The 25,092-nt window shown below is 40.9% G+C and overlaps 1 protein-coding gene and 1 long non-coding RNA gene across 2 annotated transcripts; one reads left to right on the top strand and one right to left on the bottom strand.

Moving 5' to 3' along the window:
* On the top strand, positions 10,693-12,312 carry LOC109825515. Its single transcript, XR_002243006.1, has 3 exons — positions 10,693-10,715; positions 10,879-10,963; positions 11,934-12,312. It is a non-coding gene; the product is annotated as an uncharacterized LOC109825515 (long non-coding RNA).
* LOC109826515 lies at positions 23,715-24,392 on the bottom strand. The gene has a single exon (XM_020393544.1). It carries the CDS (start codon positions 24,390-24,392, stop codon positions 23,715-23,717), a length of 678 nt encoding a protein of 225 aa, XP_020249133.1.

Below are 25,092 nucleotides of genomic sequence, written 5' to 3' on the forward strand. Positions count from 1 at the left end.
TTTTGGATTAGCAACTCTGCATCAATTTTCTTCCCCTACAGTAAATGCTTCAGGATTTACAAGTGTTAGCAAAACAAATGTTGCTAGAAGAGTAATTGCTAAAGCTTCAGGGAATTCTATTCAGGCATCTCATTTCTCACCTCTGGGTTCTCAAACTCTTGATTTTGATCCCTGTTATGTTGACAGGGGTGGAAGTCAGTAATGCACTTCTCAATTTGGAATATCAGGGGATTTAACAAATCCCCTAAGCACTTGATTGTGAAACAATTCATACATGATTATAAACTTTCCTTTTTAGCCCTTCTAGAGACAAAGCTTTCTTCAGCAAAAATGGATAAAATAGCTCATAAAATTGCTAAAAATTGGGAATGGACTTCTAATGTTCAGGAAGCTGGCAATGGGAGGATTTGGCTCCTCTGGAATAAAGATATTCTTTCTGTTCAATGTGTCAGAGCTTCAGTGCAATATATTACTTGTTCTATACACTCAAAAGACAGCAGAATTTCTTGCTTAATGTCTATAGTCTATGCTCTCAACCATAGAGAAGATAGGAAGTCACTATGGCAGGACCTCCAAAGCTTCAAATCATCAGTAAACTGCCCTTGGTTAGTTGGGGGAGACTTCAATGCAATTCTCAGTGATGAGGAAAAGCTGGGTGGTAAGCCAATTTCTGAGGCAGATACTGAAGATTTTCAGAATTTCATCTCCTCTAGTCAGCTGACACATATCAAGTCCACGGGGTGCTTCTACACTTGGAATAATAAACAAGGGACTGATACTAGAATATGGAGCAGATTAGATAGGGTATTGGTCAATGAATCTTGGATCCTACAATATACATCTAGCCAAGTAGAGTTCTTGCAACCAGCTTGTTCTGACCATTCTCCAGCACTTCTGATAATTGAAGATGAGAATTTCCAGGGGAAAAAACCTTTCAAGTTTTTCAAGATGTGGGCAAAACACCCAGAGTTTCTCTCTACTGTCAAGTCTGCTTGGGATAAGGAGATACAGGGATATTACATGTATAAGATACATTCAAAGCTCAAAATACTCAAGCCAATGTTGAAGGAGCTAAATAAAAGGAACTTCATGAATATTAGTGAACAGGTGTTAAGAGCCAAGCATGAGCTTACTGATATACAGTATAAGTTGAGTACTGACCTGTTCAACTCTCAGCTTATACTTAAGGAAAAGGAATGCTTAAAGAAATATTCAACTCTACTACAATGTGAGGAATCTTTTTATAGACAGAAAGCAAGCATCAATTGGGCTGTGCATGGGGATAAATCTACTCAATTCTTCCACTCAATCATGAAAGCCAGGAGACATCATAACAGGGTGCTATCCCTTTATACTGAGAATGGTACTAGAATTTCTGATATGCCTACAATCATCAATGAACTGACTGAGTATTATAAAAGTCTTCTAGGTTCTTCTGGTAACTGTGATGAGCCTGACCCAAATGTTATTGCAAATGGTCCTGTTTTATCTGCAAATCAAAGAAGTTTGCTAGCAGCTCCTGTCACAAGAGAGGAGATTAAACAGGCTGTGTTTACAATGTCAGATGACAAAAGCCCTGGGCCTGATGGATTCAGTGCTTCTTTTTTCAAAGCAGCTTGGAATATCATTGAGGATGACATATACAAAGCTATAGAGGAGTTTTTCCATACTGGTAAACTTCTTGGTGCCTTTAACTCCACCTCCATTACACTAGTACCTAAAATTCTCAACCCTAGATCACACTTCCAAGTGAGATTTTCATGTTCATACTCAAAGAGCTCAGATCCTCTAGACAGATTGGAGTTCCATTCTTCGTTGGGATCTTAGCTGCTGAATGTTACACAGTTTGAACTTAAGTGTAGCTCTTAATGCCACATCAAGGATTTTTTTTTCCCTTTTCATTATCTGTTTGCTGTAAAAGCTATTAATTGCAACTGTTCCTGCACTTCTCGGCTTGACACAACCATGCAATAAGAAGCCTGCAAATGTCCTATCAATTGGTACATGGGCAAAGGCATGCTTCGATTTTGTTACTAAGAAACTCATGTATCTTTGTCGCGTTGACGAATGTTTAACAGGTGCTTAATTATGTGGCCGACGCACGATTGAATGCAGCTTAGTTTGGGCTACATACAACTATCAACAAGTTTGATCCTCAATAATTTTTCACTTGAAGGGGACTCCGTTAGCATCATCCTTCGACTTCAAAGGCCAGTCTACTCCGACGATCAAACTGCTACTCGAAGTCTGTAAACAGATGCTTTCATCTTTATAAGAGTTCAGGCTCGATCATATACGGAGTGGAGGCAGTTCGTGTGTGGACTCTATGACCAATGATGAGCAGATATTGGCTTTGACGGCTGTACTCACTCGGAGCTTCCTCCCTACACTTGTTCAAATGGCCAGGGAGCATTTGCTACTTATTACGATGTACAAGGGTGTTTGCGAAAAAAAATCGTAAATAGGAATATCAATGTAAATGTGGTTGCATTTTTGTAGTGTTTACCTATATACTCCTCAAATCTATTTATTGTGAAAAATTACCCTTCAAATATTCATTTTTTTTTCCAATTTGCCTCAATTTACAGGTAAATCTTTTAAATTATGGGTTCAATTGACCATATTCAAGTACGCATAAATTACAGTTATCCATTGCAAAGGTTAGCCACATAGGATTTATCCCCTGATATATATTATTTTTTTATCTAACCGTTATCTCAAAAAGCTAATATAGATTAAAATTAATATTTATATTTTTACAAAATGGGAGTCCCAACACTTCACACCAAAATGGTTTAATATTTAATCTTGAAAAAAAAGTTATAAAGAATGTAAGTAATCTGTTATAATTACCCTCGGCCATGTACAATGTTTTCTAAAATGGGTCCATGAGAACTATTTACAAAATCAGAGTATTTGGCAAATTCAACCGAGGAAGAATGACTCTTGGATGTGGCGCCAACTCTTAAAAGTGAGAGATTTGGTGATAAGCAGATTTGGAAGTATGGGGAATATTCAAGGTGTTCTAGATAGCTGTCTCAAAGATGGTAACATTCAAATCTCTTCTATATACAAGGCCATTTCTTACTCTTCAGCTACTGTAAACTGGTCGAAGTCAGTTTGGGGGGGCTTGCACTATCCCAAACACTCTTTGATTATGTGGCTTGCCATCCTCTCGAGGCTGCTGACTAAAGACAGGCTATACCGCATGAAGATCTTGGAAGCTAATCAGAATCAATGTGTATTGTGCACAGGCTCTACGAACAGGCCTGAATCAAAAAATCACCTCTTCTTCGAGTGTCAATACTCAGCTTCTGTCTGGAATGATATGATGGAATGGTTAGGCTTTACTTGGAGATCATGTGATTGGAATTGTGTGATGAATTGGTTTAATAACAACCTGAAGGGGTTAGGATTTATGAAGAAGGTGAAGAGAATGGTGCTGTCAGCAACAATATATTGGATATGGAAGGAGAGGAACTCAAGAATTTTTCAGCAAAAATGTAGAAGCTCCGATCAACTTGTGAGGGAGGTGAAGATTTCTGTCCTTATGAAAGTGCTGCAGGAAAAAGTTCCAGACCATTTGAGAGAAAGAATTAATAGATTGTAAATAAGTTAGTTTTTTGTTCTTGGTTGCCAGACCATTCTGGTTCTTGATGTGCTCTCATTTCAAAATTGGGAAAATGAATAAAAATTTTTCATTTACCAAAAAAAAAAAAAAAAAAAAAAAAAAAAAATAAAAAAAAAAAAAAAAAAAAAAAAAAAAAAAAAAAAAAAAAAAAAAAAAAAAAAAGATATAAAAAGTGTCCTTCTAAATAGTTACCAAAATAAAGAAGTCTATGTAGAACAACCCTCGGGTTTCATTGATCATGTTTTTCAAGATTATGTGCTCAAGATAGATAAAGCCTTATATGGTCTTAAACAAGTACCTCAAGCTTGGTACGATCTTCTGAGTACTTATCTACTAAAATATAATTTTTAGAAAGGCATTCACAAGCAATACCTTATTTGTTCAATCTATTGGTAACGTTATTCTTATGGTTCAAGTCTATGTTGATGATATTATTTTTGGAGCTAGTAATAAGGATCTTTACCATAAGTTTGAGAAGTAGAGACATGATAAGTTTGAAACAAGTATGCTGGGAGAGCTAAATTATTTCTTAGGATTCTAGGTGAAGTAAACAAAGGATAGTGTGTTTATCTCTCAAGAAAAACACGTAAAGGTACTTCTGATACATTTTTAAATGGATAGCTTAGAAGCAGCATCTACTTGGATGAGCCTTCGACAAAACTAACTAAAGATGAAATAGGAGTATCGATCAATGAAAAGAGGTACAAAGTATGATGAGTAATCCCTTGTTTAATACTATTTTTATCTTGATATCATGTTTTTATATATGTTTGTGTGTGAGATTCTAAGCGAATCCAAAGAAATCACATTTGAAAGCTATACAATTAATTTTCTAACATATTGTAGGAACTCACAAATTCAATATATGGTTTTCAATTTGTAATCCTTTTGAATAATTGGATATTTAGATATTTAAATAGTGATTATAATGGGAGTCACACAAATAGGAAAAGCATTAGTGGAATAATACTCCTTCTAGAATATTTTGTTGTGTTTTAGTTAAGTAGAAAACAGAACAATATTGCTTTATCAACTACTAAGGCTAGGCACATTGCACTAGGAAGTTATTGTGGATAATATCTTTATGGAAAACAAAACTGTATTGCTTTATCAACTGCTAAGGCTGGGTACATTGCACTAGGAAGTTATTGTGGACAAGATCTTTGAATGTTTTTAAGTTTATAAAATTTTGGCATTACTTATACGAAAATTCCTCTTAAGTGTAACTACAAGATTTCTATCGATATGATTGACAACCCTGTTTATCATTACTGGACAAAACACATAGATGTTAGACATCATTTCTGAACGGGCTACATTTCTAAAGAGAATGTAAAAATTAAATTTAGTCAATCAACAATTTGTAGATATTTTTACAATACCTTTGCCTGAAGATTGTTTTACTAGATCGAGACAAGAAGTAGACATATTGTAACTTGATACCCATCATGTTGCATAACTTTTTTTTGCATATTTTTTATTTTCTTGTTAGTTTGTCTTTATTTTTTTTATTTATGTTCTTCTCTTTCTTTTTTTTGTTAAAAAGAAGGAAAGTGGCATGCCTATGTCCCTACATTTGGTGAGATATTTTTGGATGATATTGTTCATTGGTGTATAGGTGTGTATATGACATGCATAGTTCACATATTTTTTATTTATATGTTATACACATGATTGCTTAATGTTAGATGCAATATATCATGCTTCATGAGACGCTTCAAATGAAAAATGCATACATTTTGTTTTTCCATATTTCTCTTGTATAATATTAAGTGATAGTTGAGTTGAGGTTTTATGCAAGTTTTCTGAGTATATTTGTTTAAAATTTTTGATATTGAGTATGTTAGACTTTTCTTTTCATGTACTCATGTGTATTTGAGTCGAAATGTGAATAAACAATACAAATGTATTCTCTAAATGATGATTAAAGATCCACACTCCTATAAAATCTACAGAAACCAAGTGTATTTGTTAAAATTTTATCAAGGACCACATTCGTGGATTATTGTTTATGTGTTTCTCAACTGGTGACCATCTTGTATTGATATAACATATGTTTAGAGATGAAGTATATCACTCACCAAACAATATCGTTCTTTTTTATAAGTCCTGTATGGCTAAGGTGATAGAATGACAATTTGACCTTTATCTTGAAGGTTGAGCTAGATTGAATCTTTTATACAACTCATTTTTTACAAATTTTCTACATGAATATATATATTTCGTAGGGCTGTATATTTAGTTCACTCTCTGTCACATGCATTTACAATATCTTTTAACTATTTGTATGTGCATATAATGTTGTTTGTCATGCATTCATGCATTTTTCTTGTGATTATTGATCATTTGTGTTTATTTTCGCTATCAAACTTTGTGTGAACTTGTATGCTTATCTCTTCCGTACATTTTTTGGATTATTCTATCTGAATTTATCTTGTATTATGTATGTCCATAGTATGTTTTGGCATTTGTTAATTACAAAAGGGAGAGCTAATACCAATTGAGTGTGAAATTGTAAAAATCATACATGAGTTTTTGTTTTTGAATCTTTTTTTTTTGAAAAAGTCCATGCATTATTGTAAGGGAAGTTCCACTATATTTGTTTTTATCTCATGTTTCCACGAATGTAGGGGAAATATTGTATATACTTTTTTATTATATTATAAAACTGGATGTGTACTTTTCATTGCGTATATATAAATCTCAAATAGTTCATTATAGTCCTTTTTAAGTTTCAGGGTTGTAATTACCAAAACAGGGGAGATTGTTAGGATGTTGTTCATATAGTTTCTTATTTAAGTAATAACAAACATTCATCTGAGTCTAACATGTGTATGAGATGATCTACTATAGGTTTATATAGGTATGAAACAACAACGAGGCGATTAGTGTTAAAAATCAGTTCAGTAGTTGACTTCAGAACACTAACCATCTGTGATCGAGAATCAACCATCAATGATCATCTATGGACCACCAATGATCATATTGACCACCAATGATTTAAATATCCAAAGAGGTTCAAATTATCAATGGCAACACTAACCATCAATTATCTAATATGGATCATCAATGATTAAACTTAACAAAGGCATTTTGATTATCAATGAAGTTAATCAACCATCAATGATAACATTTGAATCATCTTTGATCAACTTTGACTGTCTACAGTCACACAACCGATCTAGATTTGGTATTCAATCACAGCTGTTCATTGTTTTATACCTTTCTATTTTCTCCTACGTTTCAAGCACCTTAACCTGACCTAAGCTAGAGAGAAAAATAAAGAGAGAGAGAGAGGGAGAGAGGGAGAAAAGCTAGGGTCTCGCAAGATTAATAGAGGAGAAGCTTTTCAATAATCTGGAGCTGCGTCGATTGCTCAATCATTGTGTTCATCATTATCTTATCAATCAACTGCCAGGAAAGCAGTCCTAGAATCTCAGATCTATATCAAACTTCCAGTTATTCACTTAAATCACATTGGAGTTTGATTCATTGATCAAAAGGATAGTAACATATTTCTACTTGCATGTATAGGATACTATTGTGTGTTTTAAATATTTTCTTTTTACGGCATACTCAAGCCGGGTTAATTGAAGATTTGGGAAGTAGATAGGGTTAATTGATAGATAAAAGTGCCAAACTCCACCTCGGTCTTATTTCTCATACCAATGTGCTCAAAGAACTTTAATTTGCAGGTCAAAGCACTCCTCAACAAACCATGCACGATATAACCAATCAAATATCCCAGCCTCAACAAATGCCACAGTCTAGCCAAATCTAAAGAAGTCGTCAGTTCTCTACCAATCACCATGCTCCCAATCAAATAGTATAAATTCTTCCTCTTGACGCCCTTCATCACAATCATGGACCCAAATGTGACCTTCAAACATGCATCCTCTAAGGTCACCCTATAGCCTACTGTCTCCAAAACTCCAAGTGAAATGATATTCTTCTTTAACTGAGAAACGAACTTCACTTCATCAAACTCCTGAATCACTCCGTCACATATCCTAATATGAATGGTACCGATACCACCAATAGGGCATTCATGATCATTACCCATGAGCACGACATCTCCTCTTTTCAACTCCTAAAAGCTAGAGAACCAATCCCTCTTAGGGCAAATATGGTAAGAAGCACCCGAATCCAACATCCACTCTGTAGAGTCGGCAACAAAAACTGACAGTAGTACTAATGAATAGCCCGATGAATCCAAATCTGAATTGTCGCCACTAGCCTTGATAACATTCACCTCTAAACCTTGAATAGCTTTGCCCTTATTCTTCCGGATCGATCAACCAACTTTGGGCATTCGGCTTTTCAATTTCCATTCTCTTTACAAAAGACATACTGATTCCTACGAATTCCAGGATATGCCCATCTAGACTGCGATCTCCTATTTCGGTTTGGACTCTTTGGTCTTGCGACCAATGCCCCTGCTACCGGCTCAACTGAAGTCTCCTTATCCTTCTTTCAAAGCTGATAATTCACAAGTATAGCGGTTGTTTGCGTCGAAAATTGATGTATTCATTGCGGTATTCATTACAACTTCAATCGTTACAATGAAAACAAAAAAAATTGTCTTTTTATAAGACTTTTACACAATGAAAACAAAAGTTTACAACTCTCGTCAAAACAAACGCAGAGATCGTTTATCGGTCTTCTGCTTGCGTGGGATCTTTGCCTGTGCCGGGGTTTATCCGTGGACCGCCTTAGATCTGGATCCGGTTGATGAAAAATTTGGCAGAGCTTCGCCTTCGCCGAGGAAGTATTTGATTTGAAGCGTTGAAATCGACCAAGCGAAATCAGGGCTCTTCTCGAGATTAAGACCAAGCCTAATCTCAAGGGACGGACGGGAACGGGCGTCGGATCTCTCGAACCCTCCTTCTTTATGCCGAAGAACTCGCCAAGATCTGTCAACCCTCGCTGAAATTCGTGCTCCTTTGACTCCACAATCCGGCAGCACCTCCTCGTCTTGATAATCAATCGCCCCCGCTGAAAGGAGACCCTAGGTTTGTATTTATAGGGCTTCGGAAGCGGTTATTTGGATGAGAACAAGTGATTTGGCTCTATCTTCAGTTAACAACAGCCTAACCACGTTTGGGGATGATATCAGGTCAGTTAGAAACCCCTGGAACCAACAAATCTCGAGAAAAACCATCAAAAACCGAACCCGATCGAAACAGCGCGCACAGGACAAGTCTGACCCGCGCTTGCGCGGGTCGGATCAGTCCGACCCGCGCTTGCGCGGGTCGGACCAATCCGACCCGCACTTGCGCGGGTCGGATCAGTCCGACCCGCGGTTGCGCGGGTCGGACCAATCCGACCCGCGGTTGCGCGGGTCGGACCAATCCGACCCGCGGTTGCGCGGGTCGGACCAATCCGACCCGCGGTTGCGCGGGTCGGACCAATCCGACCCGCGGTTGCGCGGGTCGGACCAATCCGACCCGCGCTTGCGCACGAGTTGATTGACGTGCACGCGTTTGACCGACGCGCACGAGTTGGTTTGACGAATCTTCTTGACTCGCCCATTCATTGCTTCGAGTTTCGTGCGGGCTCTTGTAGACAATTTTAGACGCCTACAGATACCCCCTCCAAAGTGTTTCAGCCTCATTCTTTTATAGAGGAGTCTGAAACGCTTTGGATATGATGGATCCCCACCTTCAGTCGGTGTTAAAGGACCTACAGATGGTTTCGATTCTTGACTTCTCCATATTTTAGCGTATTCTGTATTTTGTCGAATAGCTAAGATTTTCTCGGTACTGCGTTTATCGCCTGACCGTTATTGAAGCCTTGAACCGGAATTGGTGAGTGGATTTTTTTGGTTGATATGTCATTGAGTTGACTTTTGGATCAATTGCAACGCGTTGACTGGCGTTGACCTAGGGCTACGTGATATGTCATTGAGTTGACTTTTGGATCAATTGCAACGCGTTGACTGGCGTTGACCTAGGGCTACGCGCTGACTGGCGTTGACCTTAGGGTTTTGAATCGATCGGCGTTGACTTTCATCGCAACGCGTTGACAGGCGTTGACCTAGGGCTACGCGTTGACCGGCGTTGACCTTAGGGTTTCGTGTTAACCTGAGGAGAACCATTTTATACTCGTGTACTCCTGGGAGTTTCGGGAATCAGTTTAACCTCGTGTACCCGCCGGAGGTTGTCAGGTTATCCTTAAGAATTATTATCTGTAATATTCTCTAGGAACTTCCTGTCAAAATGGGAAACAGTTTAGACTCATGTACCCGTTGGAGGTTGGATATAGAATATTCCGATAATAAGCGAAAATATCGCGAAATCACCCAAAATATAAAATTGGGTCTCGAGTATTCTGAAATAGGCGAAAATATCTTGAAATTATTTGGGAGACGGAATTGAACTCCGAAAATTCTCAATCTGACTGAAAATGCCGCTCAATTATCCGGGAAATAAAGTCGAACTCTGAACATTCCAAATATGAGCAAAAACACCGTGAAATTGTCAGGGAGATGAGGTTAAGCTTCGAAAATTTCGAAAACGGACGAAAACGGATGAAAATACAGCAAAACATGCACTAGACCCGGTCTGACCCGCGTTCACGCGGGTCAGATGAATCCGACCCGCGTGATCGCGGGTCGGATTAATCCGACCCGCGAGCACGCGGGTCGGACACAAATCCGACCCGCGGAACGCGGGTCGGAGAGGGTCTTCATCGGTCCCAGCTTTCCTTTCTCTCTAAAATTTCGGTTTCTTTTCTCCTTGAGTTCTAGCCATCCAAGAACTTCTCCAAGATCAGAACTCCCCAAACCCTTTAAATTCCACATTGATTCCTTCCCCTCTTCTTCCAACTTGGATCCGAGTAAAGGGAGATTAAAACCTAGGGTTTGTGATTCTTCCAACGTGAGTTCGAGCTTAAGCATCGGGTGGAGTCCCTGCCTTGGATTTCGATTTCAGGTACAAATTGAGCTTTATGTTCTTGATCTTGGTTACCCCTTTTCAATTTGACTCGGTTTTCACTGTATCCTTTTATTCCAATCGAAGTCAAGAGCTAGGTTTTCGACGGCTTGGTGCGATTCTCCTCGCCGAATTCGCCGACTTTGATTCAGGTAGGCGTCATCCTCAGCTTTGGCTAAGTTCCATCTTGTGTTCTCAACTGTAAAGGGGGTTTGAAACCCTAATTCCGAATTTAAGTTAGAATTAAGATTTCTGTTCTTGATTTTAGCCACCCCTCTTCGATTTGACTTGGTTTTCACTCTGATTTCTTGTCAGGATCTCAGCTCCCTCTTTGCCTCAGATTCGAGTTTTGCTTAGTGGTGGGTTTTCTCAATTCAGATCATGCTATTCTCGAGTTCAGGTGAACCTCGAATGCTTCTGTTTCAATTTTGGTTGTGTCTGTGATCTTTAGCTTGGTAATTGAACTTTAGTTCTTGAACTTTGGGGGAAAACCTGAAATTGATGGCTGAAACTTTGGACTGTTCATGGCTAAAAAATTGTGGCAATACTGATTTCTTGAGTTGGTGCTCTTGGACTTGTGCCTTGTCGAGGTCGAATTTTGACTCTTGGTTAATTGTTGATGATTGCATCCAAACTTGTATGTGTATTTGAGTGGGGCCTAAACTTGTACATGGCCGAATTATTTGAATTCGAGCTTGTGTATGACTCGAGCTTTGTATATAACTGAATTCGTGCATAAATGAATCCTTGTATGTGATTGCACTCTTGTATGGTCCGAACTTGTACATGATTGAACTCGTAGGGCTTGAATTCTTGTACATGATTGTACTCTTGCATAGTTCGAACTTATACATGATTGAACTCGATGCGACTGAATCCAACCTTGTATGTGGTCGAAATAACTTGTATGCTTCGAATTCACTCTTATATATGGTCGGATCTTTGCACGATTGAATTCTTGCATATGCCTTGAACTCAAACTTTGAATTCAAACTTGTATATAGTCGAGAGCTTTATATGCCTTGAATTTGTACATGTGATTGAACCCTTGCATATGGTTGAACTTGTGAATCCACATGTTGATATGATCGAGACCTTATATTTGACTCCGCGTCACTTAACTTGATTTTCCCTTGGATTTTCATGCTCAATTGCGCACGCGAGCTATGTGGGAAACGCTTGATTTGCTTGGCTTATATATTTGATCTTCCTTTAAATTGAACCGAGAATGTCGTATAGGTTTAATTAGACCTTTAATTGGAAAATTCCATTTTATAGAATTTCAATTAAAGATTCGTAATTTCCCTTTTAGTCTTTCGATTTATGTATCTCGATTCTTGATCTGACTGAGCTGTTAATCTTTATTGCAGATTAGCTATGTCGACGCTTTGGACCGGCTGGAGCGCGAATTCCGACGGTTACAAGAGTTGAAGACTGCTGGTAGCTCAACGTACACAGCCATTTGGATGGAATCTCGTCTACAAGCATGGCACGACACTCGGGCTTCGGCTGGACTTGAGATTCAAACGCAACAAAGTCGGGTGGATCAAATGGAGGCCTTGGCTATCTTGGGGATGGCGAAGGGTGACTTGGAGCGTTCACGAGTTGTGATATCCGGAAAATTGGAGCTCTCGAAACAGAAGTTAGCCAAGATCCAACAAGAGGCTGCGAAAACATTATCCCTCACCGAGGAATCCTTCAAGGTTGCATTGCAGTGTGAGCTTGAGCGAACTTATACAGAGGAATGGACTAAACTTGAACAGCAAGCCTGTGGTCACAAATTTCATGTAGATTGATTGTAACTCTTGTACCTGCAAACTCAATTTTATTAATAGAAAATATGTTTTTTTCATTCATTATGTCTCATTTATTATGATGTCTTACTCCGTATGGAATAATCAACCACTACGTATGGAATAATCAACCATAATACTTGTGGGATTTTTGGCAAACCCCCAGCCTTCAACGGGTTTGATGAGCCTTTACCGACTACCGTTTGAGTCGGGCTAGCATGTGAATTATTAAAACCCGTTTCACATGTAACATTGCGCTAAGAGAGTTAATTCTCCTAGACTTGGTGCTATGATTTTGAATACATAGACTTCGTCTTTCTCATTGGAGTAGACTAAACGGCAACGCGTATTAGGCGTTGACTTACCCCTCCTTAGGCTTCGGAGTAAATTCCCCAGGCTTAGACCCTGGTGTCTTTTTCAATCGGTGAAAGACTAAACCGGCGACGTGTGTTAGACGTAGACTTAAGATTTTTGGCAAACCCCCAGCCTTCAACGGATTTGATGTGCCTTTACCGATTACCGTTTGAATCGGGCTAGCATGTGAATTATTAAAACCCGTTTCACATGTAACGTTGCGCTAAGAGAATTAATTCACTTAGACTTGGTGCTATGACTTTGAATACATAGACTTCGCCATTTCTTACGGGAATATGGCACCCGGCAACGCTTGTTAGACGCTGACTCATCCCTACTTAGGATTCGGGATAAAAGTCCCCAGACTTATATTCTGGTATCTTTTTCATTCGGTGAAAGACTAAACCGGCAACGCGTGTTAGGCGTAGGCTTATCTCTATTTAGGAATCGAGATAAAATTCCCCGGGCATAAAGTGCGCGGATTTGAGAATTACGTCTTTTCTCAGGGTAAAGACAAACCCGAAAACGAAAGAGGAAGAATTTTATATTCTATCTTTCAACACTGAAGAGGAAGAATTTTATATTCTGTCTTCAGTTGGAAAAGAAACTCGAGGTGGGATCTCCACCCCCAGAATCCGGAAGGATGAAACTAAGAGTGGGATCTCCATTCCGAGAATCGGAAAGATTCAAACGACCCTAACTTTTGGTTGTTTGATCTAAGAAAAGAGTTCCTCATTTATTGAGGGGAAATTCCAATTTCGACCCTAACTTTTATAGGTTTGGCTGAAAAGGAAAAGATGGAAGTCTTTCGTTTATCAAAAAAAGATGATTCGATCTTAGTCCTAACTATCTGCAGGTTTGACTAAGTGAGGTTGGAGACAATCCTAACTTTTATAGGTTTGATTGCTCAAATTGAAAATGAATCTCTCGTTCATGAAAGGAATCGAGAGGAGAAATTGGCTTTGGCCCTAACTTTTATAGGTTTGACCTGAAAGCAAAGAGAGTGGAATACAGATAGCAGTAGAAATACTGGTTTGTACTAAACACTCGATGGGGGATTTTGATGTTAAGTGATTAGGCCTTAACACATCAAGTTTTAGGAATTGCCATGAATTGGCGGATAAAAATTTAGTGGACCCACTGTCAATTGATTTGATCAGTGGGGGGATTTTGTGAGGAAAAGTTGATCTGTCAAGATGATCGAATCTCATTCACCAATAATAAATCACGCTTTAACTTTGAAACATTCAGAGTCCAAGTGTAAATTTTTATTTATTATAGCAACTGGGTTATCCCTAAGAATACGACATGCAGTATTCTTCTGGGAACTTCCCGATACATTGATTATCCTGAATATACTAAGGATAGTATTTCTTTAGGAATTTGCCGTTTATCGGCATCATAAGTCGATCGCCTTCTCTGGTAACAAGGCGATATACACCGTTGAGTAGGTTATCTCTACTATAAACGCAGTTGACTGTTAGTTGAGAATCACCGAAAACTTTTGAGATATTCGACCCTAACTCTTTGGCGAAACTGAGTCCAATAAGCAATGTCTTATTTTCGACCCTTTTGTTGATGTCGGGTTATCCTTAAGAATATTATGTATATTATTCTCCAGGAACTTCCCGTTTGATACAAGGAAAACAGTTTATACTCGTATACCTGTTGGAGTTTTGAAAGGAGCAGTTTATACTCGTATACTTTTTGGAGTTTTGAAAGGAGCAGTTTATACTCGTATACTTTTCGGAGTAATGGTGGTCATTCTCACTCGGTTTGTTCTGCCATTGAGACGTCGGCTTCAACTAAGGCCTGTATTGTATTCTTGAGAGTGATACAAGTCTTGGTGGGATGATGGATCCTCCTGTGGTATTCACAATATTTTGGGTCTGAACTCCCGTTGGCTTCCTCCTCGCTTTTAATAGGTGGGAGCTTGATTTTGTCGTTTTTCAGGAGGTACTTGAGGATGGCTGGAACCTCATCATCCTTGAAAGAGTATCGTTGCATCTGAAGCGACTGTTGTGGCGATCGCTCCCATGGTTGTCGTTGTGACGTTTGATCAGCAGCGAACCTGGGTACAAACTCTGATTGGCTTTCCTCAACTCTCTTTCTTTTGGGATAGCGTCTAGTCGAGGTGGTGACAGACTCGACTTCTTTCCGCTTTTCGTCTTCATTTTCATTTTTCTTTGGATGATGTCGAGAAGTAGGAATTAGGTCACCCCCAGTGTCATTGAAGGATCTGGTCGTACCACCCCCAGTGTTATCGAGGGGTGAATCAGTCTTGATGACCATATTCAGATTCGGACCATTGTTATTTGTCCTATCTGGAATAGGCGTGGTTGGTGTAGCGCAACAGCTAGACCCAGCTTGATGATCAGATTTAGGAAATTTACACCTTTCAGCTTGCAACTCTCTTATTTGTCGCATAGCCAATTCCATCTTACCCTCAAATTCTTCTTTCTGCTTGATTAACGCTTCTTGAACTATTTGAGTGAGCTGGTCAGGAGTAATGTTGAACGCATCCCTAGTGTTTTTAGAGAGACGTGATAACTCGTGTAGAGTCACTTTTACTGGGATGTTAGCCAATTGGGTCATAACATCAAAGTGATATGAAATATTTGGATCTCCCAGTTTATCTCTTCCAATCTGCTGACTCCGGTTCTTCAGACGACGGCTTGATTCGAGTCAAGAAAGCTTCAGAGTCATTCAAGGCTTCCTGCAATGCTTTCCTTGTGTCTTTTGATAGACGCAATAATTCATATAGGGTTATCCTGGCTGGTATATTAGCTAACTGCGCCATGATGTCAAAATGGGGCGGAGAGCTTGCCTTTCCCGGTTTGTCTCTCCCAATCGGATGATTGAATCGAGACTGCCTCGGGTTTTGGACTTCTTGGTGTAGAGGCTCTTTTCCTTTCTCCTTTTGCTGGACTTTCTCCGTAGCTACAGGTGTTGGGGGAGTCGCGACAATTCCCAGTTCTGCCAACGTCTTTGAGGGAACGGTTTTGTTTGCTCCCAGTTGCTCAGAAGCATCCGGATATTTGTAGTGATATTCATTCCCACTCCGTGTTGCAAAGGTCTCCTGTTCATCTTCAGAAAGCGGGAAGGCTGGGATTTCCTCGTCGTCTTTTCCTGGAATAGCAAAAGCTCCATAACAAGACTTACCTTTTCCTTTTGACCTCTTTTTGGAAGAGGCTCCGTTCCATTGTTCATCTCCAACCAAATCTGGATGAACCCAAAGAATCTCACCATTCGGGGCCGTGTGTGGTACAAGTCCCTTCTGGCGCTGTTTATGAGGATCATCGTTCACGGTCTTCACCGTTGCATTTATTACCGGCTCATGCTGGAACCAGTTCAAGGGAACAGAACCGAAGCTAATCGATACTGCATTTGCACCCACCTTCTTCTCCTTAGGTTGTTTCATAGTGATGACCCCAACATCAATCAAAGCTTGAATCTTATCCTTAAGGGCGTAGCACGACTTGGTAGGGTGGTGAACTGCTCTGTGAAACGCGCAATACTTCGGGTCATTAACCCTTTTGGCGTCTTCCTGATCTTGGATTGGCGGCAACTTAATCTTATTGTTCTCTATAAGGTATTTAAAAATACCGGGAACTTCATCTTCCTTGAATGAGTAAACCTTCGGGAATTTCGGTTCCGAAGTCTTCTGTTTTTGCGGCTGTTGTTGCCACCGTGACTGTTGAGGCGCCTTCTGCTGCTGCTGCTGCGGTTGCGCTTGCACTTCAAATGTTTGGTTCGCATCCACTGCATTCGCTTGCGCTTTCCCTTTACCCTTAGAAACAAAATTCTGTTGCGGGGCTGTGCTTTCCCTTTTCCCTTAGGGACAAAATTTTGTTGCGGGGCTGGTGCCGTCGTTTGACCTCTTTCGGCTTTTTTTCTCTTGAGGAAACGTTCGGCTCTTTCCCCTCGGACCTTCAAGTCTTTCCAGGTCTTAGATGGTGCCATTCCCATAGCTTCAAGAATATCCAATGAAAGATTGTTATGACAAGTCTCCAGAATAAAGTCTTCACTAATCGGATCCCTACAATTCATGGCCTTGTTTCGGAATCGCTTAATGAAATTCTCTACTAACTCTCCGTCCTTTTGTTTCTCATCAAATAATGTCCCGATCGAGACCTCAGTGTCGTCGTCAAAGAAATTTGTGAGAAACATATCCTCCATGTCATCCCAACTGGCGATGCTCCCCGGCTTGAGGCGGCGATACCAATCGAAGGCTGCTCCGCGAAGAGTGCCGACGAATGACCGTACCATCAGAGGTTCGTTCCCGGAGATTATTCCCAAATGAGACTTGAAGTATATTAAATGCTGCGTGGGGGAACCCTTTCCATCAAATGGCGTGAAATTGATCAAATTGAATTTTGCTGGATACGGGATTGATTCCCACTCCCTTGGGTATGGGCACGGTATTCCAGACCTTTTCACTTCCTGAGCATTCATCAACGCATTGATCTTGCTCTCCAAATCCCTCATCTTCTTGTCTTCACTCGTATCTGTCTTCGAGTGGTTTCGGGGAGAGGTAACGTGGTCCTCTTTCGTATTGTTATCATCCGAAGGGCCACCCCCATTATTGTTATTGACGGGAGGGGTGTTCATGTTGACATTATCCTCCCCTTCTCGATCATTATCAGCTTGGTCAGGATTGTTACGACGGCTAGTCTCTCCTTGATGAGTTGTCAATATCGCAATCTGTTGGTCATGCATTTCTCTCATCTGCTGCATGGCCATTTCCATTTCGAACTTGAAGTTTTCCTTCTGCTTAGTCAGGGCATCCTCAAGTATTTTGGCCATCTGTTCAGTGCTAATCATAAGTGACTCATAAGACTGTCCTGCACTTGATGCGGTGTCATCGGAGGCCATCGCCGAGCAAGCATCCGAGCCGGCATCCGAGTATACCTCCGAAGTTTCATCTTCTGAAGGAAGTCCCTTCTGTATTCTTTGGTAGTTCTTTCGCCTACTGGTCCCTGTTCGCAATCGAGTCATACGTTGGGACACTTCGGTGAACTGATCCGGACTGAAGTGTCGCGTTGACTTTCCTCTTCCGGTCATGTTAACAGATACTTTTGGAAATTCATCATCTTGGAGAACAACTCTCTTCTTTCGGAAACGTCTTGGTCTGGATTCAGACGTTTTGGTGGAGATTCTTTCAAATGCTGAAATTCTCTCCGGGGTGGTCTTGGAACAGCAACATTCTGACAACACTGCCTTGATTATTTTGGCTCATGGACAGTGAGAATCTGTATTCCGGGCACTCATTTTCCTGGATTTGTTCGCACCCCCAGCTTGATAGTACAACTCGTCAGTTTGATGACTGGAGCAACCTATCGTGTGTTGGCACGACTTCCCAGGTATAACGTCTTCGTCTGACGAGTACGTTTTCTTCTGAGGATACAACGCTTTGTTAGCATTTTCAGGAGTCGCATGTCTAAGGCGACGTTTTTGTGAATGTCGGCCCTCAACAGGCTCCTGGATTTCAACACGCAGTCCAATGCGGTCATTTACGGGACTTTTCCCGTTATACCTTCTCTTCCACTGCTTAGGATGACGACCTCCAGCCTGACAATGTGCTCGAGATTCATTCAATCGGCCTAAGCGCTCTTTGACCGGAGTTTTGCCCCGATCATCGGGTGAAGGGCCAAGGCGATCTTTGATGGTCATCTTGAAATGGGACAAATCCACACTGTCACAAATCTCAACCGGAGGTGCGGAACTCGATGGAATCGAAGAAATAGGTGCAGGACACTTTCTGCCTTGAATCTGTTGCGAGTCAGACTTGGGTGACCCGCAAGTTGGAAGGTCGGATTTGGACGACCCGCAAGTTGGAAGGTCGGATTTGGACGACCCGCAAGTTGGAAGGTCGGATTTGGACGACCCGCAAGTTGGAAGGTCGGATTTGGACGACCCGCAAGTTGGAAGGTCGGATTGGAGTGACCTGCGTTTTGGCGGGTCAGATTGAAGTGAGCGGGTCGGATTGAAGTGACCCGCGCGCCGGCGGGTCGGATTCAAGTGACCCGCGATTCTCGATCTTTTCGGCCGCCGTCTTGGATTTTGGCCTCCAAACTTTGTGCAGTTTCTGTGGCTTCTTTTCCACTTCTTCACTCTGCAACCTTTTGGCCTTTTGCGCAAGAATTCGCGCGTGCGCAAGCAGTGTGCGACGCTTTTTGATCCGCTCTTCAAGAGTTAAACGGGTCCTTTTGACTTGTACACATTCACTTGTTGGTGATTTGGAAGAGAGGGCATTTGTCCGCTGTTGGGGCGCTTGGCGTTGCCTAATTTTCAGATCCGCCTCGTAACGGATCCCGTCAATTGACTCCAAAGCCCTAGCAAGCTGACGCACAAGGCGTTGACGTCGCCTTTGACGTGCCCTCTTCGATAACGTGTGCGCGCCTTCTGTACTCAACTCCTTGATTGAGGAGGAGTTCAGATCTGTAGATCCAGACTCGTTGGAGGCCGGAAGGGCGTTGCAAGGTTCAGCTACCGCAGAAACGGGGGCGTTGATCTTCCTTTGCTTGCGAAAGGCGGAGGATCTGGCGGAGGAGGACGACAGATACTCCTCGAACTTCAGTTGGTCGAACTCGTATTCGACCACTTCTTCAACCGGGATGCAGACCCAAGGTTGCGACACGACAGCTCCGACCGCGAAGCTGTTGGCTCCCACTGTGGTCGCCAGTTTGTTTGCGTCGAAAATTGATGTATTCATTGCGGTATTCATTACAACTTCAATCGTTACAATGAAAACAAAAAAAGATTGTCTTTTTATAAGACTTTTACACAATGAAAACAAAAGTTTACAACTCTCGTCAAAACAAACACAGAGATCGTTTATCGGTCTTCTGCTTGCGTGGGATCTTTGCCTGTGCCGGGGTTTATCCGTGGACCGCCTTAGATCTGGATCCGGTTGATGGAAAATTCGGCAGAGCTTCGCCTTCGCCGAGGAAGTATTTGATTTGAAGCGCTGAGATCGACCAAGCGAAATCAGGGCTCTTCTCGAGATTAAGACCAAGCCTAATCTCAAGGGACGGGAACGGGCGTCGGATCTCTCGAACTCTCCTTCTTTATGCCGAAGAACTCGCCAAGATCTGTTTTGCCTTCGCTGAAATTCGTGCTCCTTTGACTCCACAATCCGGCAGCACCTCCTCGTCTTGATAATCAATCGCCCCCGCTAAAAGGAGGCCCTAGGCTTGTATTTATAGGGCTTCGGAAGCGGTTATTTGGATGAGAACAAGTGATTTGGCTCTATCTTCAGTTAACAACAGCCTAACCACGTTTGGGGATGATATCAAGTCAGTTAAGAACCCCTGGAACCGATAAACCCTGCAAAAAACCAATTTAAAACCGTCAAAATGTGTTTTGAAACATTAGACTGCGCGGCGGAACGATCTGACCTGCGCTCGCGCGGGTCGGAATAATCCGACCCGCACTGGCGCGGGTCGGAATAATCCGACCCGCACTTGCGCGGGTCGGAATCATCCGACCCGCGCTTGTGCGGGTCGGATTGATCCGACCTGCACATGCGCGGGTCGGATTGATCCGACCTGCGCTTGCGCGGGTCGGATTGATCCGTCCCGCGCTCGCGCGGGTTGGATCATTCCGTCCTGCGCTTAGCGCGGGTTCGCCGACTTTTTCCCCTTTTTTGTTTCTTTCTTCCGAGACTTGTTCTTGTCGCGTATTCGATAGATTTGTTGATTTGTATGCTCCGTCGCGAGACCAATCGTTGAACGCGCGTTGGTTAATGTACGCGTGCTGATCGATGAGCGCGTGCTGATTGACGTGCGCGCGTTGACCGGCGCGCACGAGGCGGTTTGTCGTGTGCGTGTTTGACCGGCGCGCACGAGTTGGTTGACGTACGCGCGTTGGCCGGCGCGCATGAGATGATTTGACGTACGCGCGCTGACCGGCGCGCACGAGTTGGTTGACATGCACGCGTTGACTGGTGCACACGAGTTGGTTGACGTGCGCGCGTTGACCGGCGCACACGAGTTGGTTGACGTACGCGCGTTGACCGCCGCGTACGAGTTGATTTGACGAATCTTCTTGATTCGCCCATTTATTGCTTCGAGTTTCGTGTGGGCTCTCGTAGACAATTTTAGACGCCTACAGTTCTTGATTCGCCCATTTATTGCTTCGAGTTTCGTGTGGGCTCTCGTAGACAATTTTAGACGCCTACAGCGGTGACCTCACTATATGAAAGAGATGCATTCCTATTAATAAGAGTAAGAATGAAAGTCTCATATTCCTCGTCGGGCAAGGATCTCAACAATAACAATGCCTTATCCTCATCTTTAATCATCACATCTACATTCGCCAAATCTCCAAGAAGCTTCGTGTAGTGGTTCATGTGATCACCAATGGAGGTTCCTTTTTTCAATTGGAAGCGATAAAGCCTTCTCTTCAAATGTAAGCGGTTCTCTACACTCTTAGTCAAATACTTGCTCTCAAGGATCTCCCAAATTTTCTTAGCCGAAGTCTCATTGATCACATCATATTTCAAATCTTGAGTCAAACAAGATCTAATCACACCATTCACCGTTCTATTCATCTTCTTTCAAACCTTTTCCTCAATGTCGTTCGGTTTCTCGTCCAACTCTATTGTATCTTTCAAATTTTACGTGTTGAGCGTATCCAAGACTTCACATCTCCAAAGACCAAAATTATTTGTGTCATTAAACTTCTCCACATCTATATTCATAGAGTGGATATTCAAACTTTGAACAATCTTCACGTTGGAAGTACCCTCCATAACTCCTTTCTCGGCCATCTATCTCAAAGCACCAATAAATCAAAGCAGAACAAACAAAGAATAGATCCAAAATTGAAAAGATAGAGTCTTTATAAAAAAAGATCCCACCTTTATCACCAAACGAAGTCCTAGACGAGCCTCCAAAACGATCTACTTCTCCAAATAGTCCAAGCGTAGCTCAAGCTCTGATACCACTTGCTGTGCGTGGTGGAAGTCAAAACCAAACTGATGTGCTTCGAGAGACCAAATCAAACAAACGCCGAGAGAAGGCCAAACATAATCAAAATAACAGCACGAAGACAAACAACTAATTTTTACGTGGTTCGACAAGTTGCCTACGTCCACGGGGCAAGAAGAGGATGGGGTTTTTACTAATAGAGAAGAAGAGTACAAACTGAGATTACAAATTACTCGAACTCACTAATTAATCTCACCAACAAATCTCTAATTCTCTCCAAATAAAACCTTAACCAATAGCTCAGAAAATACCTTTTTTCTGTGCTCCGAATATCCCAATTCGATGCTCAATTCTCTCTTCCAATTGGTCCATTTACATAGAAATCCTAAAACCAAATACATACTAGGAATTCTAAACAAAAAACAAAATGATTAGGAATCCTAATAACTTGTTACCAAAACATATTTGAAATCCTATTACCAAAATAGATTAGGAATTCTAATAGCCTGTTACCAAAATAAATTAGAAAACATATTAGGAACATGCTATCCAACATGTTATTCAAGAGAATCCGATCATAGTGAGAAAAAGAAAGAGTGGATGTAGGATTTATCTGAACCACTATGAAAATATCATGCGTTCTGGTTTAGTTTTTTTTTGGTAAATGAAAAATTTTATTCATCACCAAAATAGGAATTATGTACATCAAGAATCTCTACTCAAGAGTGAGATATCGGATATGAGACTAGAGTTCAAACAAGCACAGAGCTCAAGGGAAATACTCCTTTCAAAAAACACAGAGTAATCCCTACAAGATTGATAGATTAAGTCTGTTTTGTGCACCTACTGTTTGTGCACCTTCTTCTCCTCGAAAAACCCCTCTTCAACAAAGCTATATAGAGAGACCCCATTCCCTGCATTCAGATGACTGAGAATTCAGAGTGGCAGTGAGGATATCCATCTTGATGTTCTTAATTAAAGTATCAGGAGCTTACTCTTCAATTTGAAAATTCTGCAGTTCCTTTCTTTCCTAATAGCATAAACTGTAGCAGCCAACGCCATCCTCTTAATCTTTTGTTTTATACCCTTACCCCTCAACCTGAAATTGAGCCAATTCAGGAGGGTAGACCAGTTGCAAGATCTCCATTTGAAGTTGAGCCATTCCATAATACCATTCCAAACATTATTTGATAAAGTGCACTCGAAAAAGAGGTGATTTCTGCTCTCTGAGATAGAAGAGTCACATAGCTTACAAACCGATGTCTGGATAATTCCATGTTTGAGGAGTCTATCTTGAGTTTGAAGCTTGTCATGGACCGCCAGCCACAGTATGAACGAGTGTTTAGGATAGCTTAAATTTTCCCAAACTGTATCGTGCCATGCCACTTGAGTTGTAATAGGTGACAACCTGGAGTATAAGTCAGAGAGTTGAATTTTTGAGTTGTTGCAGCATGAATTGAGAATCTGTTTGAGATTTTCAATCCCTCCGCACAAATCAATACATTTATCCCTGATGCTCAATAGTTGTTTCCACATCCAAGAGTCTCCCTTCCTTGCATTTACCATCCAAATGCTTCTATTTTTCAGATAATTCTCATGGGACCATTTAATCCACAATTGTTCCTTGTTCTTGTGAATACTCCAAAGGATTTTGAGGGCAACAGCAGTGTTCCAAAGTCTTGCCGAAAAAATGCCCAAACCTCCATTTTTCTTTTGGACAGAGACACTACTCCATGACACAAGTGAAGGTTTAGAAGTATGTTCTGATTTTCCCCATAGAAAACACCTACATAGCTTATTAATTTTTTGTAGAACTTTTACTGGAAGGATGTAACTAGATGTCCAAAAAATTTGAACATCCAATATAACACTCTTAATAATCTGTACTCTTCCAGCATAAGATAGTGATTTATTTTTCAAACAACTCTGGAACTGGTTTGATATCTTTAGGAGCAGAGGGTTACAATCTATGTAAGACATCCTTTTACATTTAAGAGGAAGGCCTAAATATCTGATTGGAAGAGTACCTTCAGGAAATCCTAGGGAATTACTAATCACATGTTTGGTTTCTTCAGGACCATGCAGATTTGTAAAAGAAAGCATTAAACCCATCGGGGCCTGGGGCCTTATTATCATGCATTGAGAAGATGGCAGCTCTAATTTCTTCACTTGTGACTGGCTTAGATAGTTCACTTGCTTGGCTAGAATTCAGACATGCTCCATTTTGTGTGATATGTCTATCAGGTTTAACAGTATGAATTGCAGTCCCCATTAATCTTTTATAATAAGAGACAAACTCTTTTACTATCTCTTCCCCATCAGTAAGCCTATCTCCATGGCTGTTATAGAGAATTGAGACTCTATATTTGTGCCTGTTTGCTTTAATAGCAGAATGGAAAAGTGCAGTATTTCTGTCACTTTGAATACACCAGGCAGTTCTTGCTTTCTGCTGATAGAAAGAAATTTCATGATCCAAGAGTTTATTGTATAGAGCAATAGATTTCCTTTCATGACAGATAAATGTAGGGTTGAGGGGATCATCTTGAAGTTTCTTTTGAATTTCCTCCATCTCAATTTTTGCTCTTATGACTTTCTCACTTATATTACCAAAGTGTCTTCTATTCAAGGACTTCAAAGCTCCTTTCAACCTTTTTAACTTTGTGTAGACAGAATACATGTGGAAACCATTGATTTGAGAAAGCCAAATATCAGACACAGTGGGTAGAAAATCAGCATGCTTCGTCCACATATTAAAAAATCTGAATGGTTTTTTTACAATAAGAGCAGTCTTCATAAACTGAGATTATACCAGGAGAATTATCAGATAACCTGGGTACCATAAACTCCACATGACTAGAATTTAGCCATTGAAACCAGTTGTCATTTACAAGAGTTCTGTCTAAACGGCTCCAAACTCTTGTATCCGGGTCTTGCTTATTGTTCCATGTGAAGAAACACCCTAAAGTTTTTAGATGGGAGAGTTGACAGTCATCAATGAAAGATCTGAAGTCCATTGTGTCAGTGTCAGTTACTGACGAGCCTCCAAGTTTCTCTTCATTACATAAGACTGTATTAAAATCACCAAAAATAATCCAAGGCATGCTGCCAATTGATCTATGTATAAGGGATAATTATGTCCATAAATCCTTTCTAGCTTGAATATTGTTGTATCCGTACACAGATGATATGACACTTGAGAATCTTCCATCCATAGAGGTAACCCTACAAGTTATCTGCTGGCTAGAGAGGTCCATTTGTTGAATGTCTAGGAGGTTAGAATCCCATAATATAAGAATTCTAGCCCTCTCAGAGTTGCTCACATTTGAAAGCCAATCCCAATCTTTAGCAATTCTTTTTGTAGCATCCTTGATATTAGCTTTCTTGATCTTAGTTTCCAGAAGAGAGATAAAAGACAAATGATAGAGATGCAAGTGTTGTTTAACCAACAA

This window comes from Asparagus officinalis, chromosome 10 (genome assembly GCF_001876935.1).
Source record: "Asparagus officinalis chromosome 10, Aspof.V1, whole genome shotgun sequence".
Lineage (NCBI taxonomy): Eukaryota > Viridiplantae > Streptophyta > Magnoliopsida > Asparagales > Asparagaceae > Asparagus > Asparagus officinalis.